A 24937-nucleotide genomic window follows, 5' to 3' on the forward strand; every position below is an offset into this window, starting at 1 on the left:
TAGCTTTGTCAAACACCTGCATAGATGTCCTTTTCCCACAGCTGGCAGCCCCCATTCCCTTCCATCCCTAGTGAAAGTCATTCTATTCTCCTTCATCGAGTTCCCACGACTGTATTAGAGCTATACACATTGCATTGCTGGCATTTGTTTATATATCAGTGTCTTCCATTCTGAATTCCATGAGATCAGGGACCAAGTCTGTTTTTTCTTTCTTTCTTTTTTTTAAAGAAATTTATCTGTAGGCCTAGCCTACAGAAATAAAGAGCAACAATCTTTTCAATCATTTTCCTTTTGTCTTTCCCCTATTGAGGCTGCCCTGGTGCTCTTATAAACACCATTCCAAGGATTTTAGTTTTCCTTATAAAGTCAGATGATTGGGAGCATTTAAATTTCAACTATGACCAAGAAGAGGCAATGAAGAGATACATAATTGTTAAAGGATCCTTTGCAAAAGGTTAAGGATGGTTCCAGGCTTTTCAAAATGACAAAGAAGCTGCTATTTGTCTTTACAAAATATGCCCTGGCTCATAGAGAACTGTTGAGAGAAGATTATTCGCTTCTCAGGATGAAGATCTTGCCAAGAGTTTGTATTCAAGTCCCTACTAGTATTACCTACTGTTCCAGAAACCTGGGAAGTGTCCTGAATTTGGGATACAGCTAAATGTCATCAATTTTAGGTGCTACCAGTTCATTGTAAGTGATGAATTTAGGTTCACATTCACCTTTGTTCAGCAAATGGTTCCCAGTGCTACATTTTGGATGAATATTTAAAATACTTAAGAGAACAATTTGCCTTTCAGCATCTTGGAACATTTTATAGCCATCTCCATTTGCATGAAACCAATTTTAACACATTATCTTCTTTACTCACTACAACTATCACCTCAGGATGAACCCTAGCTGAGCCTGAATTAAGTGGGCAATTGAGAGCAATAAATTCTATAATTCAGATCTTTACAACATTATTTTTCTAGCAGTTGGGATAAAGTGAGGAGTGGAAAAAGTGCCTGGCAACACGGAAGTCACTCAAAAAGTAATTGTGGGGGGCCCAGTGTTTCGATGGTTCGAATCCTGGGCACGGACACGGTACCACTCAACAAGCCATGCTGAGGCGGCGTCCCACATGCCACAACTAGAAGGACCCACAACTAGGAATATACAACTATGTACTGGGGGGCTTTGGGGAGAAAAAGGAAAAAAAATAAAATCTGTCAAAAAACAAAAAAAATTTTGGACTAACTAAACCAAAGGCCTATTTCTTTCTTTTTGCAAGATGAATGGAGAGAGATTCATTTTTTAGCACGGTCTCCCGAGCATATACTTTTAAGCCCTTCTTGAAGTTGACGACTTAGCTCCTTCAACTCTGGCACCAAATGTCTTGGCTCCTAGCTTGTTCCTGTTACTACTTTGGCCACAGCCTCAGCCATTTATTACTCAGGATGCTCTTAGGTGTTTTTTTTTTTTTTTTTTTTGTAAGATTGGCACCTGAGCTAACAACTCTTGCCAATCTTTTTTTTTCCCTGCTTTATCTCCCCCAATTCCCCCAGTACATAGTTGTATATCTTAGCTGCAGGTCCTTCTAGTTGTGGCATGTGGGACGCCGCCTCAACGTGGCCTTACCAGCGGTGTCTTGTCTGTGCCCAGGATCCAAACCGGCGAAGCCGTGGGCCACTGCAGACAAGCGTGCAAACTTAACCACTTGGCCACCAGGCCGGCCCCTGCTCTTAGGTCTTAAAAGGATGTTGCTCTCTCCCCTCCCATTCCCCCACATGCATTCAGTTAACACAGGTACTGAGAGCTTACAAGGGTTATGCACTCTTCTAGGCATGCTAGGAATATAACAACAAACAAAGCAGACCAAAAAATCACTGCTGCATGGAGCTAACATGGAGCACACATAAGTGTGTGTGTACAGACAATAAGCACAATAAAGTGTAAAATATATAAAATGTTTAAAGAGGATAAATGCTATATAGAAAAACAAAGCAGAGAAAGGGGATAGAAGGTGTTCTGTATATAATAATTATAGTGTTATGGTAGGGGAGCTGCAATGTAAGAGAGCTCAGAAGGAATTCTCCAATATAAATCATATTTGCCTTAGAGAGTGATGGTATGGGCACAGTGATTGATGCTTTAAACCACTTTAGGAAGCATTTTAAAAATTTTATTCCAATTCCCCTCTTTCTCCGTATTCTTTCCCTTTCATCTTGTTTCATCTTTTCCTTTTTTTTCCTTATTTCCTTGTTCAACTTTCTTTACTGAAGCATTAGAATGAATAGTGCAATAGAAAGAGCAGTTCCACGAACTGGGACCTAAAACCAGTCATCTCTGAGAGCCTCAGCTTCCTCGTCTGTAAAAGGGAGATAATAAAACATGTTTTGTTTTGTTGTGTTGTGAGGATTAGAGAAGAAGCATGTTTGCAAAACGTCATAGTCTCTAATTTAGGCCTCTTTAAATGGTAGCCATTATTAATAGAAGCACATTTGCTCTTATACAAATGAATAATGTATGCCAGCCTCTAAGTAGCTCTCTGGGAAGTTTAGAACCAAAGAGGACTAGGACCCAGACCAGGAACGAGTCATCCAGCATCCTTATCTATCTATTTCTGACAAAGGGTTTTATTAATATCCTATTGGAAATGGATAGGATGTACTCTCCAGACCGACTGTAATACAAAGTTTCCTTCCATAGCACTAACTTAGCTTTTCTCAACTAACCCTTTTTATCTTTATTAAACATGCAAAACAACACTGTTAACAATAATGCCTATAATAAGCACGCTATGTGTGCAGGCACGTTTATGGATAGAAAGTCATTTAATCCTTCAATGACCCTGTGTACTATCATCACCTCCAGTTGGAGCTGGGGATATCTGACAGGCGGCGTAGAGGGTGAACTCAAGAGGGAGGGAGCTGCCCTTGTGTCCCATCAAGGGGGCAAGCACACGAGGATACCTGGTCAGGGGTACTCCGTCTTTCACAGCCCCGACTTGGGGTTCATGCTTACTGAACTGAGAGAAGAAAACTTGTAGGAGTCGTGAAGACCCGTTAGTTCCTTTGGGGTTCCCTTAAGCGTCCTTTAAAAAGGTGGCGTCCTCTTTCCCTCCTGCCTTTAAAGAACCTGGTTAAGCGCTAGGGGCAGTGGTGACCTCCAACCCACTTCCGAACTTCAGGGGAAACTCCGACCTAAAAAATGAGTTACACACTTAGTCTCAGTCACTTACGATTTTACAAAGAGGGGCGGGGCCTCCTGAAGAGGCGGCTGGGGGGGAGTGCGCGAGGGACTCCGGGAGCCGCCGATTGGCTGGGACAAATGCCCGTCCCGCCTCCCTCCCGCCCCACCTCCGGCTGGCCCCGCGGCGGGGCCTGCGGGGGCGCTGAGGAGACTGGCGGTGCCAAACTGGCAGGGGGCGTGGTGCGAGGAGGCGTGACGAGGGGCGTGTCGGGGCGGGGGCCGGGCGCCGCGCGCGTCATGGCCTGCGGCCCCGCCCCGAGCTCCTACGCGGCTCCCTCCTCCTCCCCCGCCCCGTTCTCCCGCTCTCTCAGTTCTCGCCTCCACGTTCCACACCGCGGCCTCGCTGCCCTGCGAGAGCCAGCCCCGCGGCCGCCGCGCGCACACGCGCGCCCCGCGCCCCGCGTGCCCGGCTCCCCCACGCGCGCCCGCGCCTCGCGCACGGACGCACGCTCGTTTCCCCTCGCGCGCCCGGGTCTCGGCGGCGGCGGCGGCGGCGGCGGCGGGCGGACCGCGCGGGGCAGCACCGTAGCGGCCGCCGCGGGGTGGCCAGCGGGCCATGGAGGCGGATGGGGCCGGCGAGCAGATGAGACCGCTACTCACCCGGGTAACGAGAAGGGTGAGGGCGCCGCGGTCGGTGGGGCTCCTCGGCGGGGGGCGCAGAGCCAGGCAGACAAAGGCGGGGGCGCGGCGGGCGTAGCGGTCCGGCCACCTCGTCCCGGGCCCGGGGCCCCTCCAGCGCCCGGCGCGCCTCGCCGTCCCCTTTGTGTGGCCGCCCCGGGCGCGGGTGCGAGGGGGCGGGCGGCGGCGGCGCCGAGGAGGCCCCAGTTGGGGCAGCCGGCAGCGCGCCGCGGGCATCCCTCGGCGCCGACATCCTCGGCACGGCTCGGACCGGACCCTGGGCCCCCCCGAGGGGGCCGCTCCCCGTGACTCCGACCATCTTTTCCTTTCTTTCTTTCCGCAGTGCTTGCTTCCCTTATTCCCAGGCGTTCTCCCCAGCCGGGGTCTCGGTTCCGGTTGCCTGGGCGCTGGAGTTCAGATTAGCCCCTCGAAAACCCATCTTTCTTCTCCCCCTAAGGAGGAGCGCGGCTCCACCTGTCTCTAGCCCCGGGCAGTGGTGAAGAGCTGGGCTGAATCTGCCCCCTTCTTTCCCGTCTCCCCACCCGCTCCGCGCTGTGCTTTGTTCAGTGAGTTCTCCGGCCGCGTGGACAAGCCGCTTTCCTTTGCGGCCAAGGCTTCTTTTCGCTGCTGACTCTGCCTGGTCCGCCTCCTCCTCTTTTGGCGAGAACCGGAGGAGTAGCCTGCCGCAGGCCAAGTAGAAGGAGGAAGGTGTCCGGGTCCTCCGTGCTGCTCCTTTTTTCGCCTTTCCCGGTGAGCCTGGCTTTGGCTTCAGGGTTAGAGGGGACTGTGGGTTGGCTTTCAGAAGGCCAGTGTTCCCATGTGGGATGCTGGACGGGCGGCTCATGCTCAAGAAAAGTGACTTCTTGCGTTCACGCAGAACACATGTGTCCCTACAGTTGTGATTCTCTTCTCCCTTGGTAAGTTCGTGACTCAAGGGGCATGGAGGTGTTATAAATTTTCCTACTTCCAGTTCTTAACTCTGGAGTGAAAATTTTCCAGTCTTTCACAAGTAACAGGAAAATAGCTTTTCACGTGTTTTTGTTCAATAATTTTCATTAAACTCCCCCTCTCCGCATCTTTTTCAAGATTGTTATAAGGCCCTGGAGAGTAGTCATTCATTGTTTTAGGATGTTCACCTATAAATTCTCAAAACATGGAGGAAAAAATTGAGTCTCTAGACATGAAGTCATTTAGCAGTGGTTTTTGGGAAGATCATTCGCAGCGATGGTAATGGAATTCTGGAAACCTGTCCTGAGGAATCTTCTGTAATTCTTTCTGTGGCCTTTGAATAAAATCTACTTTGGAGGTGTTTTTTAGCACCTTCTCTGCTAGTGTGTATCACGTGCAGTGTTGTCTGTTCTTAAGTTTATTATTTGTAAAATTTCAATTCAGAGCAGTAAAGAGGGTCCAAGTTTTCATAAAGCTGGTGGAAACCATGCTGTGCTCTCAAATATTGCCTGCTTAGCTAGAAGAAGCATATGATACTGCCATTGCCTCGCAGATCATTCGTTCATTCATTGTAATAACACTTACTTAGAGTCTCTTCTACAGTGTCCAACAAGGCAGAACCAGCTCTGCTCTAGTAGAATTTACATTCAAGTGAAGCAGACAGATGACAAAGGAATTATCAAACACTGTTATTAATGGTTTGGCAGGGGAGCACTTTGGAAGGGTGTACCTCCTAAATCTTGGGGAAGATAAGACTTGGCTACTGTAGTCAAATCAGTATAGAAATCAAATACAGTAGGCTATCATACAGTTTAAAAATAGAATGGGAGAACAGGAAAACTAGGTTTAAGTAGTAGAGAAGAGCATGGCTTGAAAACTGGGAAGAGAGGAACTGTTGGCGTTGACAAAGTTAAATCTTTCCTCAGCCATTTTCCCTTGCTAATGAAAGTCATACAAATGGATGATTATGATATGTCATAACTTTTCTCTCACTCACAGCTGACTGCTTAGCATAGCCAAAAAAGTAGAATAAAATTAATATTCATAAAATGTTCTCTTGGGTTTGTAATTATGCACAAATTTTTGAATAAATTGGTGGCAGTTTATATTATTCTGAGACTGGAGCCCATCTGTTTCGTAATTGAGGCTCTAAGGTTTCTTCTAAAATTATGTAATTTTCATTGATCATGGAGATAGAGAAAAGTCGTTTATCTTATTAAAAATGCAATTTTTGTTTGCTTCCTTACAAAAACTCATCAGTGTAGGTCTCTCTTACAATTGATTTGGACTTAGTCTTATTTTCTGGTGTCAGTTAAATCCTCTTACAACAAATAGCACTGTTTAGAAGGTTCCCAAGTTTGGGCAAATGTTCTTCTTTCCTTTAAGCTATACATGATTTAACACAATTCTGTTACCCTTGAAATTTTGAGGCTGTTCCATGGATTTTGTTCTATGATTTCATTCATTTTACGGATGCTTATTAAGTATCGCCTAGGTACCACACACTGGGGCTACAGGCAGACAAGGTAGACCGAGTCCTAACCTCTCCGAGTTTATTTTGGCGTGTGTAGTGAACACAGTGATAGCATCTGTATTCCTGCTGATTCCCTGTGTGAATGCCAGTTAAAACATTTTCATGAGTCTTAGAAATACTTAAAAAAGTAATTAGAATAAGTGAAAGATATTAACAACCCAGTATGAAGTTAGTGGTGGTTGGCAAATAGAAAGTTCTTTGGTAGGTGAGTAAGAATTCTTCGGGGATCTCTGGTTGAGTGTTGATAGTCTTAGAGATAATGTGCACCCCAGGCATATTATCAGGATTTTAGTTACCTTTTTGCCTTATAGTTGGCATCTGGGCCACAATCTGTGGAGTTGTAATAAAGGGAGAGACAGCAAATCTGTCTTCTGTCCAAATGAAACTGTAGGACAATTGAGTTGGATTGAAAATTACTTTATCTGGTAATTAAGACTGGGAAGTACACAGGTTTTTTTCCTAAGAGAGCTTAGGGTATGAAAATTAGAGTATTTTGTTACACCAGGTTTCTGTTACTTGTTAAAATCGAAAGTAACCTGGTGTTGGAGGAACCTGCTGTATTATTTTTAGTAGTATGTGGGGTGCTAACCAATATATTCTAAAACCCTGGTAGTTATACTTGTCAACATCCTGTAATGGGTTGTTTTTCTTCTTTCCTTCCCCTTCTTTCTTAACTGTGTTTTACCACAGATATAATCTTAAAGTTGATAGGATCTGCAGCTGACAAAATGGGCCATTTATATGAAGGAGCATACAGGTGATTCATAGGGTTAATGTTATATAGATTAGTTAGTGTGGCTTTTGATTTATATTATAGCTTTCTCGTATTGGTTATGGATTCTTCTTTAGTTATCGCTTTTTATGCATACGATATTTTCAATTTTGCAGTAAGGGTGTATCACTAATAAAGATCAGTGTTTGAATATGTAAAGGTGCAATTAGTCCCCACCACTTTAACCCCCTTTTTGTTTTTTTTTAAAGGAAGATTAGCTCTGAGCTAACTACTGCCAATCCTCCTCTTTTTGCTGAGGAAGACTGGCCCTGAGCTAACATCCATGCCCATCTTCCTCTACTTTATATGTGGGATGCCTACCACAGCATGGCTTTTTGCCTAGCGGTGCCATGTCTGCACCCTGGATCTGAACCGGCAAACCCCGGGCCACTGAGAATCGGAATGTGCGAACTTAACCGCTGTGCCACCGGGCCAGCCCTCTAAGCCCCTTTTTGAATGAGAGAGTTTTTGATTTCTGTACAAAGCAGGTACCTATTCCAACATTCTAGCTTACAATGAAGTTTGCCTCTGTTTTTGTTTAGCAGACAACTTGTGTATTTTGTTGAGTGATACTCATTGCATTTTATGACTTGGGGAGACTTTCACAATTATTTGTAATTATAATAATAAATAGTGAAGGGATCTGTGGTTGGCATAGCGTCATGATAATGTTTAGCAGTGCAACTGTTAACAGTCTTCCTAGGGACACAGGGCTAGCGGACAGGTGTAGTGCTGGATTTCCAAATTAGTGATTGCTTCCATGGGCTGGACATTTTTAAATGACTGCTATGAGAGTGGCCAAAGACTTTTTTTCAGTGCTTGGTTTAGGAAGAGAATGTGATTATGACATAGATTTGCATTTTTATCTGGAGCCTGATATGCCAGTCCAGAAAGGTTCTAGTTTGGCTATTTTAAGCAGATTTTTCAAATTGCCTCCAAAGAGGATTTTTAAAAATACTATAATTTTTCCCAAGCCATGGTTTGGATTTTAATGTTTATTTAAGCAGTTTTTTGGGGACAGTATCAAAGTGAAGGGTAAGACACAATCCGCCTTTCATAATGAAATAGAAAAGATGCTTTAATATTTTGATATCCTTTTTTGGTAAAGAATGCTAAGGAGACTAATGTCATTTGGTTCTCATTCTTTTCGCATGTCAGGCAGTATAGAATCGTCCATTCTCTCTGGATTCCAGGACTGTCTTGCTTCTTTTTTGTCAGCTTGCCGAATGTAGAGAGGTTGTTGAGTTGTATCATCTCTGATTAGGAGCTTGGGAAGTGGATATACCCTTAAATGAGTTCACAGGTGCGAGATGCCTGTACAGTCGTCCCTCGGTATCCCTGGGGCTTGGTTCCTAGACCCCCACAGATGTCCAAATCTGGATGCTCTAGTCTCTATGTACAAAGGGGTAGTATTTGCATATAACCTACATACATCCTCCCATATAGGTGCTTTAAGTCGTCTCTAGATTACTTATGATACCTAATACAATGTAAATGCTTTGTAAATGGCTGTTATACTGGATTGTTTAGGGAATTATGACAAGAAAAAAAGTCTGTACATGTTGAGTACAGATGCAACCATCAAAGGCCTTTCCGTCCAGCTGGTTGAATCCGCTGATAGGGAATGCCAACTGTACTCTGTTATAGGAGGGAGTGTGGAATGGTTTCTCAAAGGAGCATGAGAAGGGCAAGGATGATACTTAGAATCTTTTTTCCCCTCATAATTTGCCATAACATATAATTAGCACTTGGTGCATTTGTGTTTAGTGCATGTTCTTTGACATATAGAATGTTTCTGCTAAAATAGTAGTCTTTATTCTGGAAAAATACTGAAAGTACTTATGCAAAACTCCTCTTATCTTAGGAATTGAAGTATTCAACAAAAAATACGAATAAAGCAAATTTATATTTAGTAGACTCTCTTCCCGTTGAGTTCCATAGTAGTATTGGAGATGTTTCTGTTAAAAAAAAAAAAAAAGGTCCTCTGAAGAAACAATTTTTTGATAAGAATTTAAATTAGAAATTTCCATTCTATTATACTTTGGCCACTGGGATATTATCTTCATCTAGAAAACAAATTTTCGTTTTTAAAATTTTAGCAATTTTTAATATTTGCCATTGGTAGATGGGGTTTGGGGGTGCGGGGAATTGTGTCAGGGAAGGGAGGGAAGAATGGAGTTCAGGGCTGCCTTTGTCTGAATTACAACAGACGCCCTCTCTAGGCAGATTCAAACTTTAGCACAAGGCTTGATGAGAGAAGCCTGAGCTGGGCTTCAGCCCCCACTGGCCCTCGCTTCTGAATGCCCTTTTGTAGGGTACCACCCCCAAAACCAGAAGTGGTAGCCTGCATCTGTCACCTTTTCAATTTAATATCTCTTCTCTCCTAATAATTTCCCCTGCTAGACTATAATCATCATTGGGGATTCTTTCATCTACATTTAAAACTCAGACTTTTTTCCCTTTCTCTTGGGCATTCACATTGTCACATTCAAACATGCAGCAGAATTGTATTTCTAGTAGATACTGCCGTCTAACGTGAAATGTATTGCGTTCTAAAAATCCTAAATGTTAAGACTTCATATTGTATAAAATGAATTAAAGACCAACTTCCTTAATCCTGTAAGAGTCTAATTGATTTATTTAAAATGAGAGACACCTGTGTAAAAATCAGACTACAATTCCCACAGTTATTTAATGTAATTCACTTTGCTTGGTATCATTGATTGTTAAACATGATCCCTTTGAGAATGCTTTGTTCGCTTGGCACTAGGGTACACCTCCTGGTGAATTCTCTGCTGTTTTTTCATTAGTTTTGCATGAAAAGCACTCTGGGTTCTGTCTTAGCATTTGGAGTATTAATGGTGCCATAGATAGTATAGCACTGTGTTTTTAAAATTGCTTCTAAAATAGACAGGAACATAGGGACTGTGGATGGGCCTCAGGGGTATGTGATTCCCCAGAAACTGAAAAATTTTATGCTTGTATGCCTTCTTTCCAGTAGAGGGTCAAATCGCTTTACATTCAGATCTCAAAGGGGTTTATAATCCAAGAAACAGCTTGGTTATGCCTAGTCTAAAACTAAGCTCAGCTTAGTTTCATATCTTCTTAAAAGTTCATAGTCTTTTATTCAGATAACAATAATTATTACATCCATCCAGTATTTGCTAAAGTTTGTTTTGCAGAATGCTACATCTCTAGGATGTTTTGCCAAAGAACCATTTTGTAGCCAAATAAGTTTGAGGAAGGTCACATGCTATACTTTCTGGAGATTCATGATGTATAACTATACTAAAGGGTCTGAGGAATCCTATAATACATTAAACTTTGATGAGGAGAGAATGCGGTCATGTAGGGTGGAAATTTCTGATGGTTCTTACAAAGTATAAACACTAGGTCACTAATATGTTGTATTATTATAGGTCTAAGAAGGCAAATCCTGTGATAGTGGTAATTTTGTTACAGTAACAGGAGATATTTGAAAGATGTATCATTTAAGAAGATGCTTTGGAAGCAATCTGATACGGCACTGGTTGAATAAATTATGGTATATCCACACAGTGGGATAGTATAGCTATAAAAAAAGAATGAGGAAGATCTCTTTGTATTGATGTGAGAGTGCTTTAGGATGAATTGATTAAATAAAGCAAGGTGTGGGACAGAGGAGTTTATGTACTAGTGCCTTTTCTCTAAGGGAGAAGAATAAGAATTTATATTTGTATTTACTAGTGTTTGTATAAATATACTGGAAGGATAAACAGGAAACTAATAAAATGGTTTCCATAGGGAGTGTAAGAGAACAGGAATTGCGACGGGAGTGGGAGCAAAATTTCAGTGTATATCCTTCTGTGTACAGTTTTTATTTTTGAACTATGCAAACATGATCCATTCAGTAAAATAGAGAACGTGATTTCTTATATTGCTTTATGTCTTGGGTTAGCATATCTAGCTATTTCATGAGAGAGATATGTATGACTGTGGATAGAGTCTAATATATTATGAACTGCTTAGTTTATCATGTTTTAAAGGTACCCCATAAATACCGAAGTTGTTAATATGTATCTGTCACATGCTACATGCCTAATTATGACTGAACACTTGAGTCCTTTGGAAGTTTTGTGTTTGCCTATTACTGATGTCCTGCCCTTGTCTCACTTCCAGTTCCTTTCTCTCCAGGGATTTAGATTAGTGAGGAGTAATAAAAGGCAGGATGTGGGAAGAGATGAAGAGTGTTGTCCTTAGACATGAAGTGCTGTAGGCATAAGGAAATAACTGTTTGGTTGTATGTTTTTAAATTTAGATTTTTCCTTTATGATTTTTATACTTACCTTTGATTGAGGATCATAAATATGTAAAAAAGTTATTCAGATAAATTACAGTTGAGATTATGGTGGCATGGTTGCAGAGGGCAGCATTCACATTGTTTTCCTGTCTTTGCTCCAGAAGGGACCATTTACCTTGAGTTCAGCGTGAATGTTTTCTTTGAGAGTTGTGCAACACGGCAAAACTTTGGGAAGACATCACTGTAATTATTAGATTCCTCATGTTGTTATATGTATTCCATATGAAATGTCCATCCCTACATTTAAAAAAATTAGTAAAAAATAAGCTAAAGAAATTATTTCCATTTACCCAGTCTTTAGAAGCCAGTAATTTGGAAAAGATAATCACTTTTTCCTCTCTTGAAAGAATTTCTTATTTATATTTGAGTGTAAACCTTAGTGGCATTCTGAGACTTTACAGCACCTCAGATGATATAGTGAACCTCCACTGAAGATTCTGCCTCACTCCTTCTCTAATCATAGTGCTGGCAGGAAGAGGAATGTCGTCTTTCTCGCATTGGTAGGAATCACTAATCTAGAATCTATGGTTTTGTCTTCTGCTATGGGGCAAGTTAGTGCACAGGTAACTGACTTTCTAGAGAAAGCCTGCTTTGAGCCATGCATTTATTAGGCATCTTTTAATCACTTATTAGCCCTGTTACAGACGTGCACTCACAGGCGGAGAGGTTTTCAAACATTTCCCAGGCCATATAGTTAGTAAGAGGCTGAGCTGAGATTTGAACTCCTGGTTGATGCCAAATCACTGCTCACCCCTCTTCTTTCATTTCTCATTAGTCTGGAGTAATCACAGATCCCTGTTTGTCAGTACTATGCAACATTAACCATATTAGTTTTACTCGTATGATACTTGAAAGCTCTATTGGCCTCAGATAATTAACTGTAGTTTTCTTCTATATTTAAAAGCTTTTATTACTATAACTTTAGTGAATTAGTTGACATTATAGAAATTAAATATTTCTATGAAATTTGCCTCTTTGCCTCCAGATTCCCTGAGGGCTGGGATAAAATTTCTCTGGATCATTTCTGAATTCTTAATTAGGTCTATTCCAGGGTTTAACACATAGAAAGCATTCAGTGAATGTTTGTTCAGTGAACGAATGTTAGCATGATATCATGAACTCATAAGATTTGAAGTTGAGTATGCTTCTAGTTGTTTAATCAGTCAGTTAATAAATTATATAGCTTTTATTTGTGTTGTTACCATTAAGAAAAATTCCTACTTTACATGACATAACTGCTAGTAGAAGAGAATGTTTCTTGCTTTCGTTCTATTGAGGGAGCATATTGAATAAGTACAGTTTGGATTGATCCCAAAGTAAGAGTACTTAACATTTTTTTAACCTGAGATCTTAGGCAAGTGAGTATTAGTCACCATTAAAATGAAAATTTTATGACTCTTAAGATATTTTCACAAGTTTTAAATACATTTAAATTGATTGTTGGAAAACAGTGGATATTTTACTTACGTATTAATACTTGTGTAATATTTGCTTTATAAAAGTCAGAGACTTATAATGTATATGATTATAAGAGGACCAGTGGCAAGAAAAGGGATCTCAAACCACATATATGATGTCAGCTGTTAGATATATTGGTTTGAAATTGTGCTATTTCTATTAATTCTTTAGACTTATTTACATAATAGAATTTTTTCTATTCATCTGCTTTTAATTTTATGATTTTGAGGTTTGTGGGCTCTCTTTGGTCCAGGACCTCCTTCCTTCCTGGTCTCTGCTTCCCAGTCCCTGCATCCGTGTTTGCACAGGTGCTATAACTAGCCAGTGCACTGACTCAGTGGAGTCCTTTCAGTAATCTTCTGTACTTACTTTTGTTTTGCTTATAATTGTTCCCAAATGACCTCATAATATGTTAAGGAGGAACTTCCTTATCCATTTTTGCACATGCCATTAGCTCTATCCTCAGGATGAGGTCCTGTTATGAGCCTGTTTATATCTGGCCAAGTTGATCTCCCTTTTGTTAGGAATAAAGGATTCATTCAGACTCAAGTTGGCCTTCATCTGGTCTTACATTTTGTTTTATTGAGCTGTTTTAATCAGTAATAAGAAATTTACTAAATACCCACAAGCCCAAAACCTCATTTTCAAAATGGTAAAATTTGGGAGGTAGCTTAACCTTAACCTCTGGTGTAGCAAATATACGTTTGGGTTTCGGACACACCTGGGTTCCTTGTCTCTCATCTGCCACCAGGTGGCCTTGGGCAGCTAACATCTTTGAATCTCATTTTTCTCAACTATTAAATTGAAATTATGATAATTATAGGGCTTTATCAGGATCAGGGAAAAGAGTATACTGTGTATAAAATGTTAAATGTGGGGCTGGCCTGGTGGTGTAGTGGTTAAGTTTGAACACTCCTCTTTGGCAGCCTGGGGCTCTCAGATTTGGATCCTGGGTGTGGACGTACATACTGCTCATCAAGGCATGCTGTGGTGGCTTCCCACATGCAAAAATAGAGGAAGCTTGGCACAGATGTTAGCTCAGTGACAATCTTCCTCAAGTGAAAAAGAGGAAAATTGGCAACAGATGTTAGCTCAGGGCCAATCTTCCTCACCAAAAAAAAGTTAAATGTGCCCTCGGGAACTTGTTATTAGCAATCATCCTATGTTCTTATGAAATATCTCATATAACAAAATTCTTAGAGTTAGTGTACATATTGATTGAAGTAATAGGTAGAAAACAGAAGGTCTTGGCTATCCTTACACCCCAACATTGAGATATTCTGCATAGCTCTGTGGGGAGGGGGTATGCATTAGAAAAAATAGTCTTTCTCCTTTACTCCCATAGCACTGCCGCACTCTCATCATAATACTTCTGATCCCAGATGTGTGGAATTTTTCCCCGTACCAAGCAGTTCTGAGACACCAGCTGGGTGTCCTACAATTTGACTCAGTTCTGACACTATCTACCTAGAGATAGCGTCAGATCCCACAGGTTAAGGACTCAATCCCACAAGCTGCTCCCTGGTCCCCACCCCCTTCAGATGCCACTTGCAAGTCCAGGTCGTCAACCTGTCTTTCTGACTCATTGGCTGTAAACCGGAGAGTCCCACAACCACCTCTTTGGATTTGATTAATTTGCTAGAGCAGCTCACAGAACTAGGGAAAAAAAGTTTACTTACTGTTTGCCAGTTTATCCTTTATTACATCCTTTTATTATACAGATGAACATCCAGGTAGAAGAGATGCATAGGGCAAGGTATGTGGGAAGGGACATGAAGCTTCCTTGCCTTCTGGGAGAGCCACTCTCCCAGCAGCGTGCCACCCAGAAGCTCTCCCACAAGTATGGGATTTTTATGGAGGCTGCATCACTCAGGCATGACAATCATTAACTCCATTTCCAGCCCCTCTCCCCTCTCTGGAGAATGGGAGTTAGGGCTGAAAATTCCAAGCTTCTAATCATGACTTGGTCTTTCTGGTGACCAGCCCCCATCCAGGAGCCCACCAGGAGCCACCTCATTAGAGCAAAAGACGCTTCTATCACTCAGGAAGTTCCAAGGGATTTAGGAGTTCTGTGTCAGGAACTGGTGTCAAAGAGAAAATACGAGAACAAAAGATGCACCTTGTGCTCTTACCACGGAGGAAATTACAAGGGTTTTGGTTCTGTGCCAGGAACTAGGGACAGAGACCAAGATGTATGCTGTTATCTTACAGGTTAGATAGTGGTTTTATTGTCTTAAGCATCAAATTTAAAGGAATATATTTATATTTTGACAAAATGTTTAAAAGTTTAAAGCATAGTATAATTAGCTTCCTTTAAGTAATTTTAAGCATTTGACAAAACATTTAAAATATGATACGTTTCTCCTTTTAAAAACAATACTGATCACTAGCTTGTTTTAGATAGTTGTGGGTTTTTTGAATCTTACGTTATTGTAATTACCTTCTTTTGTCTTCAAATTTCTTATCTTCCAGAGATTTGTTATGGATAACAAATGAAATCACATAGTTATTAAATGGGATTGGGGGATCTTTTGTTAAGTCACTCTGTGACACAAATTTTACCTCCTAAGGTAGTCTTCTGATTGTTGGCTTGTTGCAGATAGCTGAGGTTGCTAGACAGCTTCATTCTGTTTTGATGAGCTCTCACTGTATCTTCTTGGAACTGAGGCTTGCAGAATGTAGTCTGCAGGCTGTTACAATGCAGAAGAGTTTAGCACACTGCTTGGCAGAGTAGTTATAAGATAGTCCCTAGTTGTTTTGCTAAGGCTTGATGATAAGAAATTATACTTTATAAAAAAGAGTTCATAGTTTCACTTAAATTTGTCATTTATGTTATTTTTTCTGTATTCTGAAATAACAAGAATTACCTTGTATTGGATAAAATGAGTCTTCTGAATTTTGTATTGTATATACGTATATGTGTACACATCACTCACTCGTTTTATATAGATTACATGTTAATTTGAATTATTGGATGGTTAAACAACATAGAAATACTTAGGAATTTTTAGGTTAACTATGTAGCATTGACTTTCATTGGGTTAAAATAGTCAAGCACAAAATGTAGTTTCTCAGAAAGGTCATTATTGTAGGAATTTTAAGGTAATGCAGTTTGTTTGAAGGAGGTCATATAATGATTTAACTGCATTCTTTTGAGATTGATATTTTCTTGCATTTTTCAAGCTACTGCAAATCTTTTTTAAAGACAATTTTGATAGAGGTTAAGATATAAATAAACTAATTTTATTAGAAATCAAAATAGATTAATACAGTTATCTCATAGCATAGTATGGGCCCCCCAGAATTAGAATTCATATTGGAGGTGTGATGGGGAAAGGTGAGATATAAGATTGTAAAGGAGTTGAGGGAAAGGATTTTTAGGTTAAATTTCATCATTTCTGATCATAGTTGAAAAATACCAACTGTGTGTTTTGCATAATTGCATTTACTCGATTTTTATATGCTAACTTATTTTTCTATCATCTCCTAATTGCATTGATTTAGCAGCAAATGGTTTTAAAAGGTTAAGTGATGAATATTGAGTGGATTAGCCACGAGGGATTGTTTTATACTTACGGTGCCAGTGTTTCCTCAGTTATGGTTGTGAACTTAAAATAGTCAGGGACAGTTTGAGATTATAAATTGGGGACAGTGAATTTCACATCATTGGGGATTGCTGCATCTCCACTAGGTAGAGGCATGTGATCAGAGGAGTAAATCATGTTCACTGAGAAGATTTTTGCAGAAAGCCAAAATGGTACCATTTTCAGCTTTATTTTTCAAGCTGTCTCAAGAGAATGGCATGTACATCATAATAAATGAGCATTGGTAGACTGGCTGTGGTTGGGCCTGTTGGGTAGGAACATTTACCATTTAATGCCTTGAGTTACTCTAGAGTCACAGCTTTTGCTTTTTCTCCACTGACATAAATGAACTTGACCTGTCGTTTGTAGAATGCAGGTAGGGCCTTTAATCAGAACTTTTTACTCATTGTATTGATTGTGCATTAAAGCTTTAACTTTGCCGTTTTTCACTTTGTCCTCCATTGTTCACAGTAGCTATGGAGCTAAAACCCTGATTAGCCCCTGCCCAGCTTTTAAAGTAGTTATTGTTAAATAAAATTCAGGAAGGGTTACCCCAGATAGTCTTTCTCCAGATCCTCTCACTGTTTCCTAAACTTCAGGTTGTGACTTACTAGTGATTTGCAAACACAATTTAGTGGATTATCACTGAAAAATGATAATCCACTAAAAAACGAGCATTAAAAAATGAAAGAGAGGAAACAGAGTAGAAAATAATGGAATACATTGCAGGTAGTAAGGACAAATATTGTTTTGCGAAACTTTTTTTTTATATATATACATACATAGCCATGTAAACAGATATGTATGTACTGGTTTTTGATGTAAAATATATTTCTTCCCAGGGATTGCCATTAAAAAAAAAATTGGAAATCCATTTCTATAGATTAATGTTTGATTACATTCTTTTGGGAATTATATATGTATCCTTTTTTTCATTTAAAATTTTAACATATCCAAATGGGTATTTAGATTAAACACTGTATTTGACTTATAAGTTAATGCTATATCAACAGGTTCTTGTATTGGAGAATTTAACTTCATATTTCATGAACAGTAGCTTTACTGGTTCCATGTATAATAAATGAGGTGTAATGAGAAGGAAGAACTGCCTTTACTTGATTTCAAACTTTGTCAACTGTTGAAACAACAGTTTTAGGTGCTTGGCCAAAAAAAAGGTGGTGGGGCTGGCCCCGTGGCCAAGTGGTTAAGTTCACACGCTCCACTTCGGTGGCCCAGGGTGTGGCTAGTTCGGATCCTGAGCGCAGACTTTGGTACCACTCATCAGGCCATGTTGAGGCAGCGTCCCACATGCCACACCTAGAAGGACCCACAGCTAAAATATACAACTATATACTGGGGGGATTCGGGGAGAAAAAAGCAGGGAAAAAAAAAACGATTGGCAACGGTTGTTAGCTCAGGTGCCAATCTTTAAAAAATAAAAAAGTTGTAATATCTACACTTGGAAAGACTTTGTTTAGTTTGACCCAGAAGTACCTGAAATATTGTAATATTTTTAATGAGATGATCGTTTGGAAAGGACTTATGTGGAAAACTATAAAGAAAATCCTACACGCAGAATCTTTCCCGTATGATCCTAGTTTTTTCTTTTTGTGTAGTTAATGGAAGGAAATTTAATATTGAATATTATTATGAATACTGAATATCAAAATAGATCAACACTTAATATTGAATATCTCTTGGAGGTGAAATGTAAGCATAAATAGATTATTATGTTTTAGTTTTCAAAATTTTTACAAAGTGCATGAATTATTTTTGTAATAAAAATACTTTTAAGTGTCTGAGGTTATTTTCTTTAGCCATTTCCCACACAGATCATTAGAATGATTATCCCCAAAAGAGTTAAATTATTTTGTAGAGATTGGACAAATAGTCATGTTCTTCTGAGACTAATCGACCAGATCATTATCTTACTTAGCACTTCAGCAATGGCTTTAATTATTGATCCCTGTGTTTAGTTTTTAACTGTAAAGATGGTTGTAGCAAAAATCATTTTCACATAATTGAGGTTTAGGCTCTTGAAGAGTTTAAGTGTGTTTAGCCATTGCTCTCATCTTACCAAAAGTCATCTTACTGTTCTGGAACTGAGTTGCTTTAAGAGGTTTTCAAGCGTAGGCAACATTTGAGCTTTTGATGCTTGTTAGAGAGGTCTTCAATGAAACCATTATGGGAATTTGTGCTTCTTTCTATTTTGCAGTATCACTTTTTCCTTTTTCTTTCTTTCTTTCTTTTTTTTTTTTTTTTTTTGCTGAGGAGGATTGCTAATACCTGTGCACATCTTCCTCTACTTTATATGTGGGACGCCTGCCACAGCATGGCTTGATAAGCAGTATGTAGATCCGTGCCCGGGATCTCAGAGCACAAGAACTTAACCGCTGCACTACCAGGCTGGCCCCTCCAGTGTCATTAATGTGACTTGGTAACCAGTAGACTCCTGTAATTCTTATTCTTTGAACTTGGAAGCTCTCTAGTTGCTTATCCTCTTTTTTTTCTTGTCCGCTCTTTGCACTTTTTTTCATATCTGGTTTAGAGTCCGTGGCCCATATCTGTTTCATTTAAACACTTAAGCTGTTATGTATTTTTTTTCAAAATCATTTTTGAAAGGCATTCACACAGAGACTTTCCAGGCTTTTTAAAATAAAATCATTAAGGTGATGGTTTTTCTTACTTTTTCTCTCTATGTTCTTAACTGCGTGCCTGGAACCCCTTGATATCTCCATGTATGTGGTAGTTGACTTGCCCCACTCTGAACAGCAGTCACTACATTTCTCTTTCTTTACGTTTAAACTTCATGGCTGCGAAATGCTGCGTGAAAAATTGTTTGAGATGGGCATTTCATAAAGACTTGCTCTTTATAGGATTCAGTTACTTCACAGGATATAATATTTGTAAAAAGTTAAAAAGTAACAGTTGTATAGAGGTATCTGAAAGTATTAGTCACTTTGTAAAGTAAATTGATTTTTTGTAATTTTCTGTTTTTATTATAAATGAGAGTGATGTGCACGTTTCTGATATTGCTAGTTAACTGAATAGTTATTCTTGTGATTAATGTTGAGAGCGTAGTATAATGGTAGAACATAACCTAGTCAGGACAAGTAGCCGTTTATATCCAGGAAGCAGGGGTTGGGGTCAGTGGATAGGAAATTACGAAGAGGAAGCATCAGAGGTAAGGGGGATTCTTGTTAGTCCACCTCAGCGGGATTGCTGAAGGCAGGACAGGGTGATAAGATATCCCGAGTGGTCAGATACTGAGGATGGGGGGATTTTCCTTAAACTGACTTAGCAGGATTCTTGCTCAGACTGGATTCTACAAGGACAGAGAGGGAAGCCCAAGGTCAGTTCAAGGTCAGTTCAGAGGAGTCTGGTTAAAGGAGAGTCTTTGTCATGGTGACGTCATCCTGCATATAATTCCCCGCAGTGTTGCGTAGCTAGAAGGATCTTTGTACTACTGATGATCACTCCCTTGTGTAACGCCCATTCCTCTTGGGATGAGTCTAAAACTTCCCTAGGCTCTGAGAGGTCTGGCCCATTTACCCTTCTCCATCTTTTTCTGTCTTTACTGCTCTTCCCTCCTATTGTGCATTTCAACCATAGTCAACTTATTTTAGATATTTGAACATACTAGATTTTTTCTCATCTCTGTGTCTGGACATATTGTTCCCTACTCCTAGCACAGTGCCTGGCATATGGGCACTTGATAAATATCTGTTAGATGATAAGTGAATAAAGGAACAAATGAAAGTGTCTTGTAGTAGACAGGCTACTCTGAAAATCTCTGAAATATATATATATAGATAATCAAATGATTCGCATAGTGAAAAGATGTGTTTAAGATCTTTTATTCAATTGAAGAATTAGTTGATAATGCAAGGGCACCTTGGATATTTAAATTACTGCATAGTGTATTTTCAGTAAGATGTGAATTTGTGTGAAATAAATGGAAAGCCATTTGCATTGAAGAAGCCTTTGACATAAAGGTTGGTGCTAAATCTCCTTAGATTCATGTTTGAATGCTGTTTCTTGGCTACATTCTTGATTGCTCATTCTGTCTGTCTCTTAGAATTCATGAGGAGGTGACGTAAATGAGTATGAAACCATGAACACAATTGGAAAGGCAAGTGACAGTATTTATGTGTCTTACTTACGCTAGGACCTTTTTTCTTTTTAACCTTTTAAAATATCAGTGTTTTCAAACGAAAGCAAATAAAAGCTATATGTAAGTTGCTTCGAACCTATCTAGCATGGAATATCGTATTTTGTTTTTATCACTGAGAATCCGTTACATACATACAGAGTTAAAAGTCTGCATAAAGTATCTTCAAGGAGCTTGAAATGTGTTGGGAAATGGTGATGAATATATACAGAATAAATTCAATTTCACTTCAATATAAAATGTAAAATTAACACAGGATGACCAGTAAAGATGATCATGTAGTAGGATGGTACTAATACCTAATATTTAATTGAGTGCCTTTTTTATGCCAGGAACTTTTCTGAGCTCATTACATTCATTATCTTGCTTATTACAACCTATCAGTTGTAAGTACGGTTATTATCCACATTCTACAGATGAGGAGACAGATCTAGTGAGATTAAGTAACTTGTCCAGCTAGTGAGCAGTAGAGCGAGGATTTGAATTCAGGCAGTCTGTCTCTAGAATCTGCACTCATTAAGGAGTGTTTTATCTTTGGCCAAAATAAACTGGTCGACAAATTGCGTTATATGTATAGGTACAGTTTTAGTAGTATCGAGTCTTAATTTTATGCTAATATAATTTGTGGAGATAATTTACTAGATTAGGTTGTTAGTTAGAAATTGTTTCTTAATTATATGTAAATTATCTTAATCACTTAATAAAATTTTATGCAATGTCTCATTGTTTAAACATGATTTTGCTTTGTTTTCTCCATAGCCACCTATTTTAAGGTTGCCGTTTATTTTCCAAAGGAGATAATCATTCCTGTATCCACTTGGCATCTTCCGAAGATCTTATGCTATCTCTAGTTTGTTGTAGTTTCATCTATTCTCTTTGTCCTTGTCACTTTATCCTTTTAAAAATTACTTTACTCTCCGGGCCGGCCCCGTGGCCGGTGGTTGTTTGCACACTCAGCTTTAGAGGCCCAGGGTTTCGCTGGTTCGGATCCTGGGCGCGCTAGCACCGCTCATCAGGCCACGCTGAGGCAGCATCCCACATATCAGAGCCCGAAGGATCTACAACTAGAGTATACAACTATGTATGGGGGGACTTTGAGGAGAAGACGAAGAAAAAAAAGATTTGCATGTGAGCTAACATCTGTTGCCAATCTTTAAAAAAAATATAATTACTCTGATGTTAGTGAATATTGGGAGGGAGAAGAGGTAACCCCAAACCCAAATCTTTGATCTGTTATGTTACCTTGAAGACCTCCAGGTTGTTTTTATTTACTCGCCTGCCTTCTGTAAGCATAAAGTGAGTTACTATTGTAAGGAAGCTTTGTATTTTTGCTTGGTTTTTTTTTTGTCATATTTATTTATTTACTTTTGGGGGGAAGATTAACCATGAGCTAACATCTGCCACCAATCCTCCTCTTTTTGCTGAGGAAGACTGACCCTGAGCTGACGTCTGTGCCCATCTTCCTCTATTTTGTATGTGGGACGCCCAACTTACAACAAATTGGTAAAGACCTTCCAGTTTACCTGCCAGACAATTAAATTTGGCAATATTTTAATTTTCAGTTCTTAAACCGTTACTATTTCGTAATTGACAGCTTTGACCTCAGTAAGTAAAAACAAATAGAAGGAATTGTGTGTGTGTCCAGGCAGGGTTCTTTTGGTTGCCTGGAGTCAGAAAGATGTTTAAACTTGCTGTAGTTGAAGAGATACTTACTTATAAGGATATAGAGTTTTTGCTGAGATCCAGGAAAAGCTGAATAAAAGCTTCAGAAAGAGGAAAGATGGCTTCAGATGGCTCTAATCTTTATCTTTCTGATCTCTGACATCAGGCTTCTGTGTCAGGTGCCACATGAAGTCACTTAGATCTTAGGTCTGTATCTGCTTTGATTTCCTGGGGGTTTTTTTTGCTGTCAAGCTGATAGTCTCTGGTATGGATCTCTCTAAACAAGGTTAGGACTATGAATTTTAATTTAGCAGATTAACCAAATAACTGCATCGTGTGAACTATGTACAGGGACAAGTTATAATGATTTTCTGGTGAATTGAGTTGGTCTGGATGAGTTAATGTGGAGGTGGTCTACATTTCAAAAGCCACTTTGAAATGTGAAGATTTAGGCGAATAAATAAGGTCTAGGACTTGTTTTGCAATGTTTTAAAAGTATGCATCTATAAAAAGATTTCCATTCTGCCTTTATTTATCTAAAAGTGTTATGTTAAAACTACAATAGGAATATTTTATAGAGTAAAGTTATCCATATGATGTGATTGAGATTCCTCTACACTGACTCTTACATGGAAGTTCAAGATGCATTTCTGCCTGCAGAGTTCATGTTAAATGCAGCTTTTATAAAAGGGTGAGGACTTTAGTTTATGTTGGCCTGTGTGTGTGTTCAGGCTGACTTTTAACCAAGATCCTGGTAGATTTTTTGTTTGTTTCACAGAATCAGAGATAGCTCCCACTTATTTTGAAAGCAGTGGTTCTCAGTGGGTTTGTGTGTCACGGTGTGTTTTTGCCGCGTAAGGCACATTTGGCAGTTCCTGGAGACATTTTTGTTTGTCACAACTGAAGAGAAGGGGATATATATGCTCCTGGCATCTGGTAGGTAGAGCCAAGACATGCTACTGAACATCCCCCAGTGCACAGGAGCTCACCTACAACAAAGAAGTGTCCATCCTAGAACGTCAACAGTGCCGAAGTTGAGGAGCCTTGTTCTCAACTACTGAACTACTTGATTCTACTTGTAGAATCAAGGATCCTAGAGCAAAAAGATCAAAAGGATCAGAATAGAGAAGACTGTTTTCAGAGAGAGAGAAGTTACCCTTTCCTGGTTTTGAATGCCTTAGAGGAAGTGAGAGAGGAGTTCACTTCTACTGAAAGCCTGAGCTTATATATATATATATATGAATTTGCTATGTTAAACCATATTTTCACTTTGGTAATTGTATGTTTAAACCAGTTTCAGTTACGTTTTCCTTCTTACCAATCAGGTTATTTTTAGTTTCTTAGATAAATTTTTCCAGCTTACGGTAGCCGGAGACCTACGAGAATGAAAAATTTCTTTGAAATGAACACTTAGGAATACTATAAGTTAACATTTTTTCAATGCAAGTATAAATTGAACTGTATCTTCTTTGTCCCTAGCATTTAAATGTGGAGTATTATTCTTAAGAAAAATAGAGATCTACTTTGCCAAGTATAAGTCATCACTTAACACGATATGTTCCGAGAAAGGCATCTTTATGCAATATCATCATTGTGCGAACATCACAGAGTGTATTTACACAAACCTGGATGGTATAGCCTACTATCCACTTAGGAGGCTGTATGGTACTAATCTTATGGGACCGTGATTGTATATGTGGTCCGTTGATACTGAACGGTTGTTATGCAGTGCATAACTGTACAGTTGTTACTTTTTGTCATGATATTTGTTTCTAGAAAGTTTCTGGTAAAACAGTTTTTACCCCATGTGAACAGTATTTTATTTGTGAATTAGATTCTTCAACTATTTAATTCTCATGAAATTATAGATATATCTCAAAATATGTTTAAAAACAAAATTCCTGAAATGGTATGGATATTTGAAACTTAAAAAAAAACCTGTAAATCTATTTCACTGGTAACACTTTGATTATTCAGTTGTACATGTAAAATGCCCGTATGAAAAATATAGCTCTACTATATAAATGGGATATTTTTTCAGTAGTTCTTTACCTTCTTAATATTTAAGTTTTTCTGAATGAAATTAAATGGGCATGTTTCTTTAAGCAGCTGCCAGGGGATTTTTTTCGAACCCTGAATTTCTTTGCTTGGAACAGGTATTTAGAGTCTTTCTGTCTTCACATTAGCACAGCTAGAAACATTCCAGATCTAATGATAGCCACCAGATGGCGATCTTATACATTGATGAAGACTAGTAGTAAGTGGTGGAAACTGAATTGGTTGCCTAAACTAAGTAGTGTGAACTCAGCTGCCAAGTTTAGCAATGGTGCAAGGTGTGAACTGGCTGTGCTCCTCTCTGAAAGATATTTTAAAATGGGACTCGTTTTCATTTGTTTTACAGGGGTTTTTCCTTCTTTTCTTGGCTATTTGCTTCAAATTTATCTGTGGAAACCAAATTAAAATAATATCTCCATATATTTGTTATAATATTGATGCTGACTTATTATGTAAGTTTGTGCTTCTTATGGTAGTTATTTTATTGGCTCTTACCAGATTTCTAACAGTTTTAAAGTATTTAGAAATAATTTTTGTGAACATTTTGTGAAAAAATATGAAC

At 39.3% G+C, this 24937-nt stretch overlaps 1 protein-coding gene across 12 annotated transcripts in view; it reads left to right on the plus strand.

Annotated features, from left to right (window-relative positions):
- The first annotated feature begins 3522 nt into the window (after window positions 1-3522).
- Window positions 3523-24937, plus strand: part of SLC4A7 (solute carrier family 4 member 7) — a 105439-nt gene continuing 84024 nt past the window's right edge. For 4 of the 12 annotated variants that reach the window (XM_070238988.1, XM_070238990.1, XM_070238991.1 and 1 more), the window contains exon 1: window positions 3652-3850. In XM_070238988.1, the coding sequence (XP_070095089.1) occupies window positions 3791-3850 (60 nt within the window). In that variant the 5' untranslated portion in view covers window positions 3652-3790. Of the gene's footprint in view, window positions 3851-24937 lie in introns of all 12 variants that reach the window. The other 8 variants (XM_070238992.1, XM_070238996.1, XM_023620820.2 and 5 more) reach the window with 6 other exon arrangements.

Source organism: Equus caballus, chromosome 16, assembly GCF_041296265.1.
Source record: "Equus caballus isolate H_3958 breed thoroughbred chromosome 16, TB-T2T, whole genome shotgun sequence".
NCBI classification, from domain to species: domain Eukaryota; kingdom Metazoa; phylum Chordata; class Mammalia; order Perissodactyla; family Equidae; genus Equus; species Equus caballus.